Genomic DNA, 20,078 nt, shown 5'->3' on the forward strand with positions numbered 1-20,078 from the left:
CCCCTCTTCTCTCCAATGTGTCTTTTCGCTCATTTTTTAGGGCTTCGTGAAATGAGAATATTGAATCAGCCTCATTCCCCTTTTCCATAGAATTATCCAGCAATATTCTGTATGCACAGAATGAAGGTAAACAGACAAGAAGCGGCTGGAAGAGTCGCCGTCATGAATTATTCATATTTGACTTACATGTTGACTGAGGAGAACATATGTTGTTACACATCATGTGAAATGAGCACACAGGGAGGACGAAGGATTAACATGCCTTCTAGTTAAGTGGGGGTTGTACACACAGATGGAGGCTCTTACAGGTACAATTAGACAAGTACTCATACACTTGAGATTTCCACAGTGGTGCAAAAAGTGGTGTAAGAAGCACACTGACAAATGACCTTGAAATTCATTTGCTAATCAGTCTGGTATCTGTACAGTGCAGCAGATAAGAGCTAAAAGGAGACGTGTTGCTGTTTGGGCTAAAATTGTGTCTGTGTGTCACTCACTTGACAATTTTAAGATAACAGCTTATACTACAAACCGGCATTACATAATCATCCAGAACAATGGACATAAACACTGTGATTAGATACGGAGCAACCACCCTTTACAACTGTTATCTGTTATCTCTTCCACCACAAGAAGACTGTATGAAAGTTCAGCTGATCAACTGAAGGCAGCAGGACAGACGTGCATCTGCACCTTCTAGCTGAAAAGCATCAAATTCCACAACGATCCACTGTGGTTACCCTGATCATAAGTCATACACAACCAACACCAGACTGCTGCAAAACAACCACACGAGCACCTGAAGCATCTGTGTACATCATATTAGCTGCATATTACTGCAAGTTAGAGCAGCATTTATGTTTTAAATCTCCTCTTTCCAGCCACTCTTTTTCATGAACATACCTGCATTTTGCGTGCATTTTGGATTTTTTAAATTACAATACACTGTGACTGTGTAATTGGTTTAATCTGATAGGAGTAGTTCAGGGATCAAGCATAGATTAGTTAGTGCCTGGATCAAAATAAAAGCATGCATCAACTATAGAGAACAACCTGACCAGACTTTTCATATCTCCACAAATACAAATTCAGCTCACAAAGGCATATCATCCGCCACCGGCCAAACAATTGTGGCGTCGTATATATTTGTGTATTGAAAGTCTGCAGCTCACAGAAAAGAACGCTTCCTTGTTTGGAAAAGCTGATTTGCACTCTCTGAGCCATTTCCATCCCACTGTGATTGGCACAGCCGCTTAAAAGGGACGAGAGCAACGATGTGATTGGCTGAGAAGACAATGATTAATCAAAATCAGACCTTCCTATTTATATTCTGCTTCTCCCAAATCCCTTGCTCATACTGGGCTGCACAAACAAGAACAAAAATAACACATATACCCAGACACACCTTCACTGATCTCGCACACAGGACCAAACATGTTGTGTGTTGCACTTTGCAGCTAATATGCCATTCAAAAAGAGGCCTACATCAGAAAGCAGGAAACACACACACACAGGAAACACACACACAGACAGATTAGGGATCTCATACTCTCTTGCCTGTGTGTTTGTATTCCACTGTGGTTACTATCAAGAAGTTGTTCTGACAGCAGGGCAGCACTATTAGGAGAAGCAAGCTGTGGGCAGGAGGGTTTGCCTGGAGACCTGTTTAAAACTCAACAAGGAAGAACTACTTTGCATGACCTCACAGCGCCTCTGCCAGCAGAAACTCTGAAAAGAAGCTTGCATCCCAAAATTCCTCCAAGCCACCATTTCCAACTTGCAAACATATCTTTTCTCTTTATGGCTCACCAGATTGTATAATTTACAGCTTTCTTTCCAACACCCCCACCATTTAAGAAACCTTCCTCCTCTTGAGACCCTTCATTTTTTTTTCCCCCCGTCGGAGTCCTCCCCCGCCGGGACAGATGTGTGGGTGTGTCTGACAAGCCCTACATGAAGAGACCCCTCAACCCTTCCACCCGCTGTGGGCTGGCTGCTGCATGATGCGTTGTGACTGACGCTGGGAGCCACTGCTCCGCTCTGCCTTCAGCGCCGGCGAGAGTGAGAGGGAGTGAAGTCAGTCAGGCAATCTGGCAGCTCAAAAAACCCCAGCTGGGTGCACTCATCCTCTCCGCTGCCACTCCTCTGTAGCTAGAAAATGCCTCAATTTGAAATCATACATTTCACTGTTAACCTTGATGGCAGGTGGCTCCATTTTCGACGGCGTGCGCCTGCATGTGTGACTGGCTGAGTCGCTGACGGATGCGTGTGTCTCACTGCAAATGGAGAATGAAAATGTGAGAGTAATGTCTCAGGGACGCTGCTATTTACATCTTGTTGGGGGTGCTACTGGCTTAATAGACCCTCTATTTCCACTATGTCTGCTGAGCAGTTTTACATCATACATATATACACTGAGTATATCCAGATCATTCTCCTTCAGAGGTAATAAAAGCAACATGTTGGCGCAGAGAGAAACTGATCTGAAAAACAACACGGCTGTGTGCTGCTAGTTTGTCTGTGCCCTCTTAGAGGACAGACCTGTTGGGTAGAGATACAGAGGTGAAATATTCTTTCAATAAAAGGAAGCGGATTCCTGACGTCTGATCTGATAGCGCCTGAATGCCCCATTGTAACAGTAACCCGCATAACCCGACCAGGTTGGTCTCTCACTGCTCCGCACAGCCACACAGTGAGTCCACACAGAGGATTATATGCCTTCTGACAGCACCCTGCCAAGCTCTCTGTCTCCATCCATCCATCCCATCGTTTCCCAATCGGTGGCACACAGAGGTGATGTTGTTCATTGCTTTATGGAACTCTACGCACCCTCAGGGGCGCTGAGGGTGTACCTGACAACAAAAGCTCAGATAGGAAGTCATCAGGGGAGGAAATAAAAAAAAAAACAACTCTTGTCAGTGAATCCACAACTGTGTTTTTAATGGGGTGACACATGGGCTCAGCAGAGGTCTTCTCTTATCTGGTTTACAAACGTGTCCATGACTAAAATAAAATCAGAGGACATGATGATGCCTGAATGCTCTGACAAGCATCTGATGGTTTCATCTGCTGCGTGGCTGCACGTTTTACGTTGCAGCCAGTTGGTTCGACCGTGTCTCCAAAAGCCAAGAGGAGTAAACGTTCATTACATTTGGCTGGTATGACTTCCAATCCGAAAATGGAAAGTTATGGAAAGTTGGATGTTGGATGACGACTGAATCTCTCACGACAATGCTCTATGCATATGTGAGCGCCGCGCTAACAAAACAAATCCATGATTAAAAGGCATACTATGTTGTGCCAAGGGAAACAGAAAACTGGAGCTTAGCATCCACTGTTACTGAAGTTCACACAGCACTTTGGTCTGCTGCCCAACTGATCTTTAGAGGGCCATGAGATGAAAAAATATTCATAAAAACAACAACAAAAGTTGTTTTTCAGTTCTGCTGTAGATCTGCTACCAGTAACAGCCAAGAGATTCAGTCATTCATCTGCCATAATGGGAGCTCTGGGTCATACAAACTAGAAAATAAAATACAGCAGCCTGTGATGGGGCTCCTAGAGGCTGAATAATCACCAAGTTTTGTTGTGGCAGCAAAGATAATAAAGCATTTTTATGATGCCATAAAAATGCCTGTTTAAGACAGCTTTTCGGTGTTTTTTCAGGCTGACTGTAGAATATTAAACCAAAATTCTGATGGTGCATTAGCTTTACAAACATAGCTGTTTGTTTCATTGACTTTTACATGTATAAATCAACACTTTCCATTGCTTCCCCTCTCTGATAACGGATATTTTGCTCGAGCGTTTCGCCTGCTACACAGAAAATCCCTCACTGAATTATTTAGTCACAGCGTGTTTTGCTTTTAACAGTTTAAAAACCAACCGCACGTTGCAGAAGTGCAAATATTCGCTGCTCATTCTGCTGCTTGCTGCACCGTTCCATGACCTTTACAGGCACAGCTCCTGACTTGGTCCACGGAGCGAATGAGTATCACGGCATCATAGACAACACTTCCTGAATGCTGAAAACTGCTGTGAAAACATATTAAAATGGAAAATTCGACATGACGTACAGCCTCGTAACACATGTCTAGAATTCCTTGAGACTGAGATAACTTACATACATGCTCTCCCCCTCCTCAATATTCTGTTTTACAAGTCCTGCATTAAAGGTCCTATGTAAAAGCGCATTCAGTATTAAACTAAAAGTCTGAGTTTGGTCCCTCTGACTGATACTATATATAACATCTTTAGGTAATTAATACAGAAGCATCAGCGTGTTTGCAGCATGTTAATACTGTTACAGCTGGATTACTTTGAACTACTTCATATGAAGCTGCAACCTCTGAGGCTGACAAATATATTGATTTATTGCTTCCAATCCATGCTTTGGATACAGTTTTATATACATGGACATCAGATAAATCTGAAGGGTAGTCAGATGATTCTTACTGTAGGAGAGGAAGTTCCTATCTAAAAAATCTATCTTCAGCTTTTGGACCTTTTCTCTAATCTTTAAATTTCGGTGAGCAATTGGCTCACTTGAACATTTATTGAAATGAAACCATGTGAGAAGCTTAGAGGGAAAAAACACTATTTGGTGGAGCTGTTAACAGCTGACATCTGAGACATGGCCCCGACAGCACACTGCTTTTTGTAAGATGTTAGAAGCCCAAAAAAATTTAAAACTGGGCTAGTCTTTAATAGTGTGCTATATTTTAAAAGCTTGTTATATCATGCACTATGTAAAAGCTTCAGCTTAAAAGCAACTAGTAAATAAAGCTGTCAAATCAGTGTAGTGGAGAACAGAGTACAATATTTCACTCTGAAATGAAGCAGAGGGAGTGATTAAGTAGCATAAAATGGAACTCAACTACTCAAGTAAAGTACAAGTACCTCAATACTGCACTTAAGTACAATACTTGAGTGAATATACTTAGTTACTTTCCACCACTGCAGGCCTGTTAGATGGTCTGCATTCACCCATTCACACACAGCCACCTGCTCATTACGAGCATTAACCAGCCATGCACACTCACACACCGACGGCACGGCATCTGGAACAATTTGGGGTTTCAGTATCTTGGCCAACGATACTTCGACATGTAGACAAGAATCAAACAACTGACCTTCTGATAGGTGCCCGGCCACTCTACCTCCTGAGCCACAGCCACCCCCCAATGATGCCATTAGCATGAACTCAGTGGCAGGTGATACAGAGTTATCCCTGTTCTGCACAGTGAGGGAGAGCAACCAGTTATGGGGACTGGTCTGCAGTCAACCATCCCATCTGCAACCTGGTTTTGAAAGCAGCCCTGTCCTGTTGGCTAGTGTGCTGCATCCAACCCTGTAAACAGGGTTAAACAACACATGCCAGTAATAGTGGACTCCATTACCCGTAAATATCAGATTAGCATCACAAGCCACAGTCTGCTGTTTACCCGGGGCCAGAGCTGAGAAAGGCACCACCATTGAATGCAGGAATACAGACAAGTATTACAGACTTCCAGTGTACTTTCAACTGGTGTGCACAAAAGGCTCGGTGTGATTCCTCCGCACAGAGAACTTAGTCTCATTTTCAACACTTTAGTTAGCTTCAATATTTCCCTGGTTGACAGAATACAAAGAGCCTATGCTCAGTCAGCACAGAGTGGTGTGTAACGCCGTTTCATCCCACACCAGGATGACGCTCAGCGTCCCTCAAGGCTGTTCTTTAACAAATCCCATTCATTTAATATACGGCAGCCAATAGCACAGGATTAGATTCAGCAGGAGTGTTTGATATGGAAAAATGGTGGAATTACACCATGAAAAGAAAGAAGAGAAACTTGGAGAAGCGAAGCAGATAGAAGGATGACAGATTAGGCAGCGTCGGATTTAAGGGAGGTGACTCTTTTTTAAAAGGCAGCGACGGGGATCCTGCTGAGGCTGAGGATCGTACAGGGGACAGATACGGTTAGATGGCAATTGACTGCCTTGTGTTGTACCACATTGGAGTTCAAGAGGCTATCAAAACATTATGCCGGAGAGAGTCATAACAATGAACAGAGGAGTAATAAAAGACATAAAGTCAGGGAGACGGGGAGCGAGGGAAGGCGAAAAAAAAATCCTGTAAGGGAGAGGCAGAAGCGCGAGGAGAGGAAGATGGAATAGAGGAAAAAAGATGGGAGACAGAGGGAAGGGGAGGCAGGGAAATCAATAGACTCCTATATGCAGCATTGAGAATGTGCCCTCTCGCTGCTCCAGACAGCCTATCCAAGGACTCCAACAGCCAGCAGACGAACTGAACATCTATCCACAGACACATACGGATAATATGCCACCCCAGCCTGTCCCCGTCTCCATTTATCTCCTCCATTCCCCCTCCATCCTCAAATACACACACACACACACACACACACACACTTCAACCTACTGGCTTTTCTCCTCCAAATTTAACACTCTAATTTGGTTGAGGGCTGCCTGCCGTGTTATTGATGCTGCCAGAGGTCTGATCCATCTTGAGGCCGGGACAAGGCTTTAGTCAAGATGGCTATAACTCAGAGGCATCCCGCTCCCTGTTTGCCAGAGTATAAGACTGACATTGGTAATTTAAAGGCTGGACAGACAGTCGACATTACTGTATCAACCCAACTTGCTTCGTCACCCCGAGCGGCTGGATGCCAGCGCTCTGAATCATTTGGTACATTTCCACGCTTGTTGGGATTCTCCGGACTAGAAAGTGCTTTTGTTACTTTTTTGTGGTGTTGCAAACTTCCATAAACGCTGTCTTTAGGATTACACAATATGGAAATGAGGATACGAGTAATTGAAAAAGAAATAAAATGAAACGTGTTTACTTTCTCGCAGCGTTCACAGTGAGGGATTAAGACATATTCAGTCGTGTGTGTGTGTGTATTTGCATGTGCTGGTGCGACATGTGGGATGGATTAACGCGGTTTACTCCCGAGCGAGCTTGGCATGCTGGTGCTTCCTCACTTATATTCAGTTTTTTATGTGTGTGTGTGTGTCCACCCATCTGTGTGGGTTTAGCTGGAGGCCAGAGTGATGGGGAATTGGAAAGCTGGATGTGGCATTATATACCAGCATCTTATCACTCTGATATATGGCCAAATAGGACACAGAGGGGCTGAGACTGTTCTGATAACAAACAATGAATGAAGATTGGAAGGAGGTGAAGAAGTAAAGAAAGAAAGGAGGAGGGAGCTACGGGGGGGGGGATGAGGATGAACAATGTGATCTCTGGAGGCCCATGGGACTGTGTTAGTGTAGTCTCTGATCATTGATTACAGAGGTTTATGTACTCCCACCTACAGCATCGTAGAGGACACACTCACCCTTCTCTCCCCCCCCCCCATTCTCTCTCTCCCAGAGCTGTCCATCCTTGTGCCCTTTCCCTCCTCTCGGTCTCTATCTCTGTGCTTTAATGGGCAGGCAACCATTGCTGTAATTTTCCCTGTACTATAACTGACAAAAGGTCACTCGGAGGGGGAGGTCTCATGCCTCTAATCACTCAACAAGAGCGGGACCACTCATCTCATTCAAATGTCAGCGTGTCACAAAGACTGATAAAGACAAAAATGTGCTGCTGTACTTATGTGCTGTTTTCTTTTCATTTCCTTGTGTAATAAACAGGCTGCCGTTCAATCTGAAGAAAGCAAGTGTCCTTGAGCTGCAATTACATAAACCGAGATTTTCTTTTTCTGACCAGAATCTGAATTACATGTTTACTAAATTAAATGATAAAATGAGTTTCATGGTTGTGCTTCACTGCATGCATTCAATAAAGCAATCCACCTCAAGCAAAGAAGACGCTCCTGTGTTGAGCCTTTGCACTGGTTTGTTATTGGTTTGCTGTTGAGCTTTCTACGGAAGACAGTTTTATCAGAATATCCTCCTCCTGCTGCTGTTATTAAAAGGAAGAAGGCAAGTCCCCCGCTTCACAATCTCCTGTAAACCTGAAAACATCACCTGAACAAAAAATGGCTCCTCTGGGAACGACATACTTCTCTGATAACGGTCACGATTGGTAAAAAGTGGTCATAAATGACTAAACAATGAAGGCAATCAAGTGGTGAATGAAGGAGCAAGTCAAATGGGCAAGAAGGCACAAAAACATAAAGTAGTTGGAAGTCCAAAAAAGTTGCAATGCTGTGTAAAATGTAAACAAAAACTGAATGCAATCACTTGCAAACAAACTGTGTTTACTGACTGAGCCCATGTATTAATCTCCTTTATCCAATCATGTGTTCACAAGTTGGTGAACCTCGCTCCATTCTTGCTTGTGAACAACTTTCCTAACCCTAACCCTAACCCAACCCTAACCCTAACCCTGACCCTGACCCTGACCCTAACCCTAACTTTACAGGATGCCCCTTTCATACCCAATCATGATCCTCTCACCTGTTACCAATGAACCTGTTTACCTGTAGAATGCTCAGGTTTTTTTTGGAGCATTCCACACACTTTTGTTGCTCTTTTCCCAACTTGCTTGAAACATATTGCTCCATTAAATTCAGAATGAGCAGATATTTACAAAAATCAATGAAGCCGATGAGGTCAAACATTTAATATATCGTCTTTGTGCTGTTTTCAATTGAGTATATTCCAAAAAAAGACATTCTGCAAAATGGTTCCCAGAGGTGTATGTGTTCTGAATAGGCTGTTATCCTCATTATTAGTGGCATAATAGGCTTCATGTAAATGCAGCTGCTGAATACCCACCAGCTCTGACCTCTACATGTGATGACTTAAGAGGAAAATCTTTAGAAATGTGTTTTACAGAGCAGAGTGACTAATGATCCAAGTCATGATTTAAAAAATGTATTTTCAAAACCCGGAAAACACCAGACGCCCGGAGCTGAGGATGGATGAGTGGCATTAGTTTTGCAGTAATACACAACAAATACTGCAGTAATTGTCGACGGACACATTAAATTTTAAAGCAAACACATTCTGGTTGTTAAGATTACAAATTTAGACAAGGAAGAGACGATTGGCCTTTATGTTCATTTACTCTGTGGTTTTCTGCCACAGCAGCAGGTCCATTAACCATCAAAAGAAATCAATGCGAGCACGCTGAGACAAACAGCGCAGACACTGCTATTATTGTGAACGACAAGCTCGGGGATGGAGTGTGAGGGAGGAAAGTTGAGCCGAACGTGAGAGCAGCAGCCGAGCGAACATGGACAAACTTGAAAATGAGAAAGCAGACCGCAGTCAATTACAAGTCCCATCTTGTAGTTTGTGTCTACATTGATTTGTTGGGAACTAGAATCTCTGCTTCTCCCTCGTTCACCTAATTGCACTCTGTCTGACCTGCTAATTACTTCACGGGGGGACCTAGTTGGTCTCACCTCAGTGCACTGCCTTGCTGTCTGGAGCTGTCTATCTACACCACTGTGGGAGGAAGAGGGAGAGGAAGAGGATGCGAAGGCAAAAAGCAAGAACAAGCCGGGATTAAGAATGCATGATGCATGTCAGCGCAGGGGAGAGAGTGGAGATGTAGAATGAAACAACAAGAGACAGAGAGTCAGAAAATAGAGGTGTATATATTGGAGATGGTTTGAACTCAGGTGGAGGGCATGTAGCCGTGTTAACACACTGCTGCTACTCTACTGTATGTCACCTCAGGACAGTGATGATTTGAATGATGTTCCTCGCTCTCACTGAGCTGCATACATAATTAAATAAATTGCTACTGATTAGATAATCACTCATAATTATGAAGATAATAGTGACAGTGAAGTTCATTCATCGGGAACACGGGGGAGCTCACGTACCTGATGGGATGATCCCAAAGGCCCAGTTGGGTACGAGAATGCCGAACGGGTTGTTTGTGTCTTTGTTGTCTGTTGTCTCTGATGCTTTGTGCTCCTCTGACTTTGGGCTCGTGCTTTTGAAAGGTGTCCACCGACTTCCAACCACGAAGGACTCAGACACTGCAGACCTGGATTCCATTTCTGTGGCGCCGACGTTGGAGCCTGACGTGAGGGTGGTCAACTGAATGACACTCATAGTGGTTTGAGATCCCTCGCTGGGTGCTGGAGTCGCTGAGAGGATGCCCTGCAGGTTTGGTGTGCTTGTTGTTCCCTCGGGCTCTTCCTGAACCCAGGAAATGGAAATCGAAGGCTCCTTGGTGGTGGCGCTGTCTGAGGGCTTTTCTGTGCTCGGTGCAGTGGTGGGAGGATCCGTCCTCTGTGTGTCTCCGGTTGTCAGGAGTTCAACCGTGGTCACTTCAGAGGTTGTCAGCACCTCCATCAGGGCTTCAGGTGTGGAAGTCACCACCTCCTTTCTGCTTGTGCCTTTGCTGTGCTTCCTAAAAACAGGAGTGAAACCTGAGCTACCCTCTCCTCTTCGTGAGGAAGCAGAGGAGAGGTTGTCAGAAGGCCGGCGGACGTAGAGGATCTCCCCCCTGGCCTCCTCCGCTGTGTTGGGCTCCTGGGAGCCCTGAGGTGAGATGGTTGGCTGCTCCACAAGCTGCCACTGGGACAGAGTAGTGTGCTCTGCCACTGTCACAGGCTCAGTCTGGCTTTGGCTGAGTGAAGACTCCATGTCAGGACTCAGTTTTACACCACTGCTGTCCACGTTGCCAGCTTTCAGTGCAAATCCAACAGGAAAGTTGCTCCCTTCACCGCTCACCTCGACCTCCCTCTCCTCCCCTGATGCAGCTCTGGCAGCTGATGGAGTGTTAGCATCTTCTCCGTCCTGGTCCCTCCCCTGGCCTGAATAGTTTTCTGGGTTGTCCTGTCGAAGGGAGGTGGGCAGGGTCATCACCTCGAGTGGCCCTGCTTTGGCTTCCATTGGCTCCCAGGTGGGACGTTTGCCCACATAGGCTACATTTCCAGGGGGGCCTAGTTTGGACCCACGCATGGACTTGACAGCCCAACGAAAGTGGCTGCTGGGGGCAGGAGCAAAGGCTGCGCCTCCTTTGGGACCCTGAGGACCGGATACGTTGACATGTTCGCTGGGAGGTGATCTCTCATTGGGACCTGATGCAGTGAATTCTGAAGGGAATAAAGAGACAGAATAGACTAATTAATACGATTCCATTATGAGGTGGGGAGGGTGGGGGTGGATTTAATTTTATGGATGTGTAATTAGCAAATTAAAACTCAAGCCTGGCTTACATGAGCCCCATATAACTCTTACAGCACAGTTTGGAAATTATGATGAAAGCATGAGTCAGCTTGGATCAGGTTTTGTAGCACATGTTCTTTTTTTCTGCTCACACACTACAAAGCATTTTTTATTTTGTTAGTAAAGTTGTTTAATATAAAGAAAAACCTTCATAGAGCTTACCACGGAACTTGAAGGTTTTTCTGGATAACAGTATGTACTCATAACTAACAACCGCAGCTCAAACTTAAAAAAATACATCCTTAGGTATTATTTATAGAGAGCTTAAAACTTAAAACTCAGCTTCATCAGAACTGGGATCAGATGTAACTGAGGGTGGGCGGACATCATTAGCAAACATCAGAACTGTCACCACATTTTGATTTGTATATTGCCAAATCTTGACTGTCACATGACCTTTTTCCAACAGAGAAAACATAAATACAAAAACCTTTGATGTGAAATAAGCCCCCCAAATTGTGTTAACCTAGGAACCAGTTGGTCCAATATCTGATCCCTGCAATATTTCCTTTAAAAAAAAAAACAACAACTGAAGAATAGCTTGACAAATGTTCCAGTCACTTATGCTTTTAGCCTTAAACGATCCAATTCAGAACCAACGCTGTGAAGCCAGATCAAACTAAATCAGTCCTTAAGCCTACCAACAATAAAACCTGTACCTTCCCCAAAGCTGTCTTCTAAGGCAGCTCTAACAAGCAACCTCCAAAAAACAACACTTGCAACTTTTAGCTGTGACCTTGCAGTTTTTAATAATCTTTGCAGTTACTCAATGAATAGAAAAAACTCTATGAATATGTATAAAAGTGTATTGTATTTAGTGTGTCAAATATAAAGGTGTGCTTATCGTTGAAGGTGCACTTACAGAAATACAGCAGAAAGTTATACTGTGGTTCAGTTTGCCTTCTATGTTCAGACAAACTCTACCTTTTTTCGGTGAACTAGCAGTTAACTGTTATTTACTGTGAGCTGGATGTTTTGGACTTCTTTCCCCATCAGTGGAGCAGATCAGTGCGGCTACTAAAGTTGCTGGAGTTTGGAGACAAAGATGGGAGCCATCCCTGGAGGGAGCCCGTAAACACACATGCGCATGCACCGAGAGGCACAAACACAGCAAAAGGATGGAAGGATGTATTCAAAGTAATTTCACACTTCTCTTCTCTGTCCCTGTTTTCTTATTCCCCCTGGATTCTTTTACCCCAAACAACCTCCTGTAGGGACACGCTTGCCTGTGGTGAGAGAAGCCATGTGGAAAAACGCAGGAGCACTTGCAACACGATAAGCAAATGACTTGCTCCACAACAAGCTCCATCTAGACCTGTTTATTTAGATGAAGTGGTCCACTGTACCTTATCAGCTTACGGCTTTAAACCAGACACTGTCTACACCATCAATAATTCATTCAGTCTGCACGTGTGACTCACGGCTGGTGTGTTTTTTGTTTTGGTTTTTTTAGGGCAGCGGTGCAGCTGCGTTACTGAGAGGCCCGGCTAGTGTTGCTACCATCATCATCGCTCAGTTCGGTTTGGCTGTCCTCACTTCTGTCAACATGTCTGAAAAGTACAGCAATACAGCGGGGGGTGTGCAACACAACCCGGCACAACAAATTACCACGAGAGGGAGAACATACACAAATATGTCCATGCATAAAATATTAAAATGAATGTAAATTATTCAGGAGGTCCGCTGCTGCCTTACACCCCAGCAAGGTTTATGAGCCCGAGGTTCATTTCCATAAGAGCCATGTAGACCGGCATAATTATCCTATTAATAATACAAATGGCTAATTACATACTTTTACTACACACACTGATGAAAGTGAGAATAATTAAGCACATTAATCTGGTTTGATCATCTATGTAATGACCCATGTAATAAATAAAATGAGACAATTTGACAGCGGTTTGGATTTTTAGAGTTCGGCTTCGACGCTGCAAATCTGTTGGTGGAAAAGACACAACTCAACAGTGAAATGCTACAAAACACATTTATAATAAACCCCGTTCAGACAGTAATTGTGTGCTTCCACCGTGAGTGGTTCTGCTGTGTTGACTCCACTTTACTGGAGTAAACGGGCTGAGAGAATCCCTCGGGTCAGGCAGACATGATATTAAATTGTGAGAGTGGAGGCTGACAATGAGAGACACATACAGAGAGAGAGAGAGCGCTGGTGCCAGTGCCACCTCGGCCCATCTGCAGATATGGCATCTAATAATAGATTCTGAGGAGAAGTTATTGCATGGCCACGTGAATGGTGTCAGGAGCATCTACACTGAGTGTCGGCGCACAGACCCCATGTTTTCCATCACATGAATTCAGTCTGTGGGGTTGACGAGGCCGGCGTGAAGCAGACGTGTATTTCCTTGACAGGCAGTAGAGCTGCTTCGAATTGCTTTAACTGGAGGCAGATCGCTCCACTAGGAGCTCAAAAAAAGAATACTTAATTCGATAAAATGTTCTAAACATTTTGATTTGCAGGGGGAATAATTGAAATTATCACTCTACATTCAGAGACCCTTTTTCACATTTTCCAAAAAAAAGTGACATGAATTCTAATCTTTCGTGTGGATGCGCCGTCTACCGTGAAAAGCTTTGCATCCCCCTCAATCAAAGAGGCAACATGACACCATCAGTTACTAAGAAGTGCTGAGATCCAAGGGATTGCCTGCGGTGTGCAATAAGAGAGTTAATTCAGCCCACTGATGCTAGTTTAAGAAGAGACATCAGTTGGGCAGCTTTCCATCACGGCAACATTAAAGAAAGGAACGACTATTCCTCACCCCTCTTTCTGCGTCTTCCCCTTTTCTCCCTCATTCTCGCTCCACTCATCCCCCCTCTTGTGTGCCGCAGTGATCATTACCGCCTACCTTCAGAGAGCTGGGGCCTAATTGGCAGAGACATAGATGGAGGTGAGAGTGAACGGCAGTGCAGCCAAACCTCCACGTTAATTGGATACGGCTGTGAATAATGCATGTGGTCTAAGGCTTGGATTTTCATTAATACCTTGGGGGTTGGCATCGGATTCCAGGTAGCACAGCAGTGAGTATTTATATTAATAAAGCCGGCAATTGCTAGGTGAGAAAAGCCTATCACCTTTATTGAATCATTCTTCTGGCTGTCTGTGGGCGAGTCTTAAGCCTTTCTGTGTGTCCTCCCCTTTAGCTGATGCCAAGAATGTGTTATTTGTTGTGGCTATTAAAAGAAAAACTGCTTCCTTCCACACAAGGCTGTGGTGCACTTTCTTTTAGGCTCCTGTCGGCTACGTTTCTCTATCTTTGGCCGATGATGAGTTTCTGAGCTGTAATTTAGGATCCACTGTAGGTGCATTGCTCTGGTATTTATTGATCCAGCAATTTTCCAGTCATGAGCTGCTCCTCTCATCTTCAGTCCACCTTTATAAACTACAGGAAGTGATTTTGGGTTTGGAGCTTTCGAGAAGACACGAGCTGAAAACAGTGACCTCATGACCTTTTCAGATCCTTGCATGAGTTGTACCGCATCATTCCCGAGGGTAAATCACTCCACTGTGGATGTTACCTGTCTGACAGGGCCTCCAGGTTCCTCACCTCGCACACAAACACACACACTCCCTCTCTTTGTGTGTGAACACAGACTTGTTAAACTGCCATCCATGTCTGGTCAAGTTGCTTTGTTTTTCCTCATCTGCTTAATTTATTCTCCACGGCTAATACAAGTCAATTTTTCAGTCTAATAAGTCTTTGACTCGTAAAAATAAGCTGTAATTTGCGCTGCAGGTCTGCTTTGTTCTAAATAAACAATACATATGCGAGGAAACCTTTTATGGCATCAAAGTAGATTAAAATTCAAGCTTGGTTTGTGTTCTTTCAGACAGCTTGCACTGTGAGCACGACACACTCAATAAATATGAGAATAAAGGCAAAACAGTCTCCACTCCAACGTTTTGCAGTACTGTATGCGGTATGCCCCCTGTGTTTGTTTACAATTACTGTTTAATTAAATCTACAGCAATACTTCAAATCGCCCTGCGGAGGAATACATTATAGCATTCTTGAGGGAAAAGAAGAGAGAGTGGAATAGAGAGACAGACTGTTTACAAAGCATGACATGAACAGATCCTATAGTGGCCAGCGACATTTTAAATGCGGCACGCCTCTATTTGAAACGCTACAGCATCAATTCATCCTCATTTCTTTCCCAATTTCACACTCAGTTATGAGTTTTAAAGGTTAAAGGTGAACCCTAAACACACACAAATACACAGACATGAGCTCATACCGTTAACAGTGGACGGAGGGCTGGAGGCTCGTTCCCCTGGCTGTGTCGTGGTGTCTCTTTGCCCTGTGCTTTGGACTGCAGGCACTAATCGAATCAGTGGCATCACCTCTTTCTCCTGCTCAGACAGGCCTTCCTCTGGGCTCTGCATCGCACTGGTAGGAGCCCCGAAGGAAAAACTATCACTCCTGTCCTCCATGATGGCATTGTCAATGCTTCCCTTGTTTCCACTGGGTTTTGCTATACTCAGGTTTCTGCTGGATGCTTCTCCCTGCATCTGGTTTTCTTCTGCTTTTTCCTCTGATAGTCCATTTTCTGTCCCCTCCAACTCCTTCTGTCCAGTCCAGTACCTAAAGGGCCTCATCAGAGTGTTCACAAACTCAGCCAGCACACCGTTACTAGTCTGAGGTTGAGGAGTGGAAGAAGGTATGGAGGATACTGTTGGGGTGTCAGATGATCCAAAATAACCATCATCTTCTTCTTCGTGAGCAGAACCCCCATGGCTCTCCTCGTTCTTCAGGTCAGATTCCTCCTGGCTGGATTGGCTGCTTCTCGGCCCGTCTTGTTTCTCATCCCAGCTCTCCTCTGGCCGTAAGTGGATGACCACGTGTTCTTCAGAGATCTCAGAGGAGTTGTTGCTTCCAGTGATGGAGTGGACTCCCGTGTTGTTCAAGTCCACCAGACCGGTCCAGGTGGACGTCTTGGAAAAAGAAGCACTACGCTGGGCTTCTGTGGCAGCCGGGTTGGCGGTCTGGTATAAAGCCTGCGCTTCTGCAGCCTGGACCCCCGCTGGCTGGCGGGCTGCAACACACAACAGCCACATTTCATCAAAAGCAACAACACTGTTTTGTCATTTGACCTGCCTAATCTGCTGCTGCACAGCACAGCTCTGAACCTCACTTTACCTCCCTCCTCCTACTGCTGCTCAAACAAGATTAGATACAGAGCATGCTGCACGGCCATACTAATGAGATTGTATTGACAATATTATTTACATGAAACAAATTTTTGCTATTAAATAAAACATATTAGCATTTTTATGTAATTTTAGCTATCTGAAAGACATCATTTGTTTTAAACATTAATGTAAATGTGCATACAACTGTTGGTGCCATGAAGAGATTCATCTATCAGCTGTTTGCTTTGACAAATGCACTGCTCCTCTGCTCTCATGCTGTTCTTGTTTACTTAAAAAGATTGGGTTATGCAGATGTTTCCCTTCAATAAAACTTTCATAAGCTAACACTGTGAAAGATGAAAATGTCATTCTTTTTTCCCCCCTTATCTGTGGAAATATCAGTCTGTAGTCTGCTACCAAAAAGCTCTAGGTGCAAAGTCAGAGGTTTGATACATTATGAAATGCACAATACGAGCGAACAGAATGTGTTAATCCAAAGGGAAGATGAAACAAACTTATTCCACTCTCAGTTGGTACATGATAAAAGACAAGGTCAGACACAGAGTCACTGCAAACCCCAGTTGGTCTCATTCATGCTCTCGTTCTTTCTGTTTGTCTCCCTTTCTACCTCACTTTCCCTCCTCCTCCTCCTCTTCCTCCTCCCTCTCTCAGGGTTCACTACACCCAACATACAAGCCCTCAAATCCACCAGGGGGAACAAAAAATGTCACACAATCTCTGTGCAACCACTTCATGTGTGACACAAACATCTCGCACTAATTAATAACCAGAATGCAATGCGAGTCCCCAGACCCGCCTCTCGTTGCCATGGCAATTAGCACGACGATGGTGCATGGAGTATGCCAGTACCTCCGTAGCAGTAGGCGTCGAACAGGGCTGTGGTGTCGGGGAAGCCGGTGCGGTTGGGGTTGTTGTAGACAGTCCGCACCCCGGGCTCGTCTCCGCCGCAGTTCTTCCGGGGGACGTTGATCGGGTAGCGGACGCTGCTGTCGGCCAGCCAGCCGGGGTCACACTGGTCCAGGCCGGCCTGCCAGGCGAGGTAGAGCTGCCCGACGGTGGCCAGCTGGGCTCCCAGGGAATGGCAGTGGGTGGAGGCCGTGGCCAGGCTCAACTTCTCCGGCACTGCGGAATGGAAGACTTCACCTGGGAGACGAGAGACAAGGAGCTCAATTTAGTGTGTTAGACGGGTGAGAGCTCCAGGGTATTTTTATCCCTCAAATAAACACTGCTTTTCTTCAGCTGTCTTGTGATTGTCGCTTTTTGAGTTAGTTTTTCTTTTTTGGGGTTGTACAAAGTGATGTAGGGACATTTGAGCCTGCGTCTGTGTTTTGTTGTGCGCACGCGCGCACGCACACGCACACACACACACACACACACACACACACACACACACACACACACACACACACACACACACACAATAAAGTCTGTCAGTATTTTACTGGAAAACCAATGAGTTCTCGCCATTTTGTTTTTCTCCTTTGTCAACTTTGTCAAAGCAATAAGAGGAGTGGAGACTTGAAATAAAGTTTTGCTTGCTATGCATATGAATGCACTTCATTTTTGCATAAAAATAAGCAACATCAGTGATTCAAGGAACAGACTATATAAAGACAATTCCTTGAATTCAAAGCGGTTGCAAAGACGCATCTAACAGAAAGACAAGTACACAGACTGCGACTGAAGAAGAAGAAGAAGAAAGGAGAAGCTGAAGAAAGGTGCAGCCGGTTTGGATAAAATACAGCAGTGATGCAAAAATAGGGCTTTAGCAAGCAAGATGGAGAGACCTCAAGAGGACCGCTGTGTCTGCGCAGCACAAATAAGATTATATGATCAGAAAATCCACTGGCAGTTCAGTGTGTGATGAAAAAAATATAAGCTTTAGGAGTGGACAGAGAGAATGAGGAGCGGAGAACAGATGAACAGGTTCGATATGAGGATCCAGGAGATTTTTGCCAAGAGTAGAATGGTGTTGCTGAGTTATTGAACTGAGATGAGGAGGTGAGGGGTAAAGGGTGAAGATGTGAACAAAATGAAAGGAGCACGAAGCACAATGGGATTATGTGAGGAACAGTGTGCGAGAAGAAAAACTTGAAGATGACTGAAATATTTACAGGCGGGCTGGTGAAAAGTTGAAAAGAGTTTGACCATATTAAACGATAAACCGAAGCATGCTAACGTATGTGCGGCACAAGTGAAATTTAAATTCACTCAGGTCTGTTCCAGAACACCGTTGTGTATCAAACAACAGGGTTTACTAATCAAGCTTCTAATTGTTTTGTTTTTACAAAATACAAGAGAAAACAAGTAGTCATTTTAGTTTGAAGATAATTATCTGCTGATTGTTTCAATCAGCTTGTTAATTTCACTGAATTATACTGGAAACTCACAGGTAAATACACAGCTAACTGGCGGTCATGTAATGTTCTCCGCTTTGGATTTTAGTCACATATCAGCTGTTCAAACTGTCTACTGAGAGCTCCTGTAACTCCCACTATTATTATGCTTAATAACAGTCGCGGTCATACTGCCACATAACAAGTGACCCACATAAACTAACCCCTGTAGTGATTTTGATTGTGGTGTTAAAATCCCGCTGTGCTTATGATTGTTCTGTGGGATATGCAAATATAACAAACACCTGACAGGTATTTCAGTCTGTCAGCTGTCCTGGACGTTGATTTGGATTGAACCTGAATCATAACGTGATGGTTGAATATCTGCAGTGTTAAACTCTGACCCCGTCACTCCCCACAGTGCTCAGAAGGGAGTGATGATAATTTTGCCCTGCGTGGACTTAAACTCAGAGTCGGCAGGTGGATTCTGGGGGAAGAGGCTCACGAAATGCTGGAAGTGATGACACGGGTTTCGACGAGTGTTCAGACCTTTGACGGCTTAAACAGCCTGCCAAAACAGAAAGGGTGCGTTGGATATATGTTTCAGTGAAAGGAGTATGTCACGTATGAGTGGCAGTGGACTTGAGTTGACTGAACGATCTAAGTATTTAAGGAGTAGCAAGAGCGAACACAAAGCCTCAGTTGCCCATTGAATTAATCGTAATCTGTAATTAGTGGGAGGTAAGCTAGAGGAACAAGGCCTCCAGAAGGAGTAAATTCATAAATTCCCATAAAGCAGTGATGGTCAACTGACAACCCACGGGCCACATCTGGCCTGCCAAAGCTTCCCATCCAGCCTGTAGAATATTATTATTATTAATATTATTAATATTATTAAACCTGCTCATCTCACAGGCCCAGTCCGTCCTGAGACTGATCACTGATTAGCTTGTCAATGCCTGGCAACGAGCCAAAAAGTCAATAATTCACAGTTAACCTGTGGTACAAAATCTCTAACTCCATCCCATCCACTCTGTGGAACCACCATCAAACCGTTCGGCTCTCAGGCTCTCAGGCTCGTCATTCCCTGGAGCCGACAGCCGACGGCACACTGGCCGGACGATGGGACGTAACTCTGGAGTATTTTTGTTTGCTTCCTGGGATGAGTAGTCTGTTCACACTGATGTCGGCTTATAAAAATAACATTAATTTTGTAAGAAAGCAAAAATATAATATTTTTATTTGAAACTCTGGTCACAGTGTTTGTTGAGAAAAATTCTGGCCCCGGGATAAATTTAATTGAGGAGCTCTGCCAAAAAGGCCGTTTAGACAGTGGAGCTTTGATCGATCTGGCTGTGATTGGCTGTGCCCAGCAGACACCTTAACTTTAATACGCCTTACCTGCTTAGTTACTGTTACTATGGCTGTCA

The 20,078-nt window shown here is 44.4% G+C and overlaps 1 protein-coding gene across 1 annotated transcript in view; it reads right to left on the reverse strand.

The window, feature by feature from the left end:
• Window positions 1–20,078, reverse strand: part of ncanb (neurocan b) — a 140,753-nt gene that overhangs the window by 67,926 nt on the left and 52,749 nt on the right. The window contains exons 7-9 of the mRNA XM_070960763.1: window positions 17,162–17,455; window positions 15,397–16,194; window positions 9,786–11,009 (exon numbers count right to left, since the gene is read on the reverse strand). Coding sequence (XP_070816864.1) covers window positions 9,786–11,009; window positions 15,397–16,194; window positions 17,162–17,455 — 2,316 coding nt within the window. The remainder of the gene's footprint in view (window positions 1–9,785; window positions 11,010–15,396; window positions 16,195–17,161; window positions 17,456–20,078) is intronic.

The sequence above is a fragment of the Chaetodon trifascialis genome, chromosome 4, assembly GCF_039877785.1.
Source record: "Chaetodon trifascialis isolate fChaTrf1 chromosome 4, fChaTrf1.hap1, whole genome shotgun sequence".
In the NCBI taxonomy this organism is placed as follows: Eukaryota; Metazoa; Chordata; class Actinopteri; order Chaetodontiformes; family Chaetodontidae; genus Chaetodon; species Chaetodon trifascialis.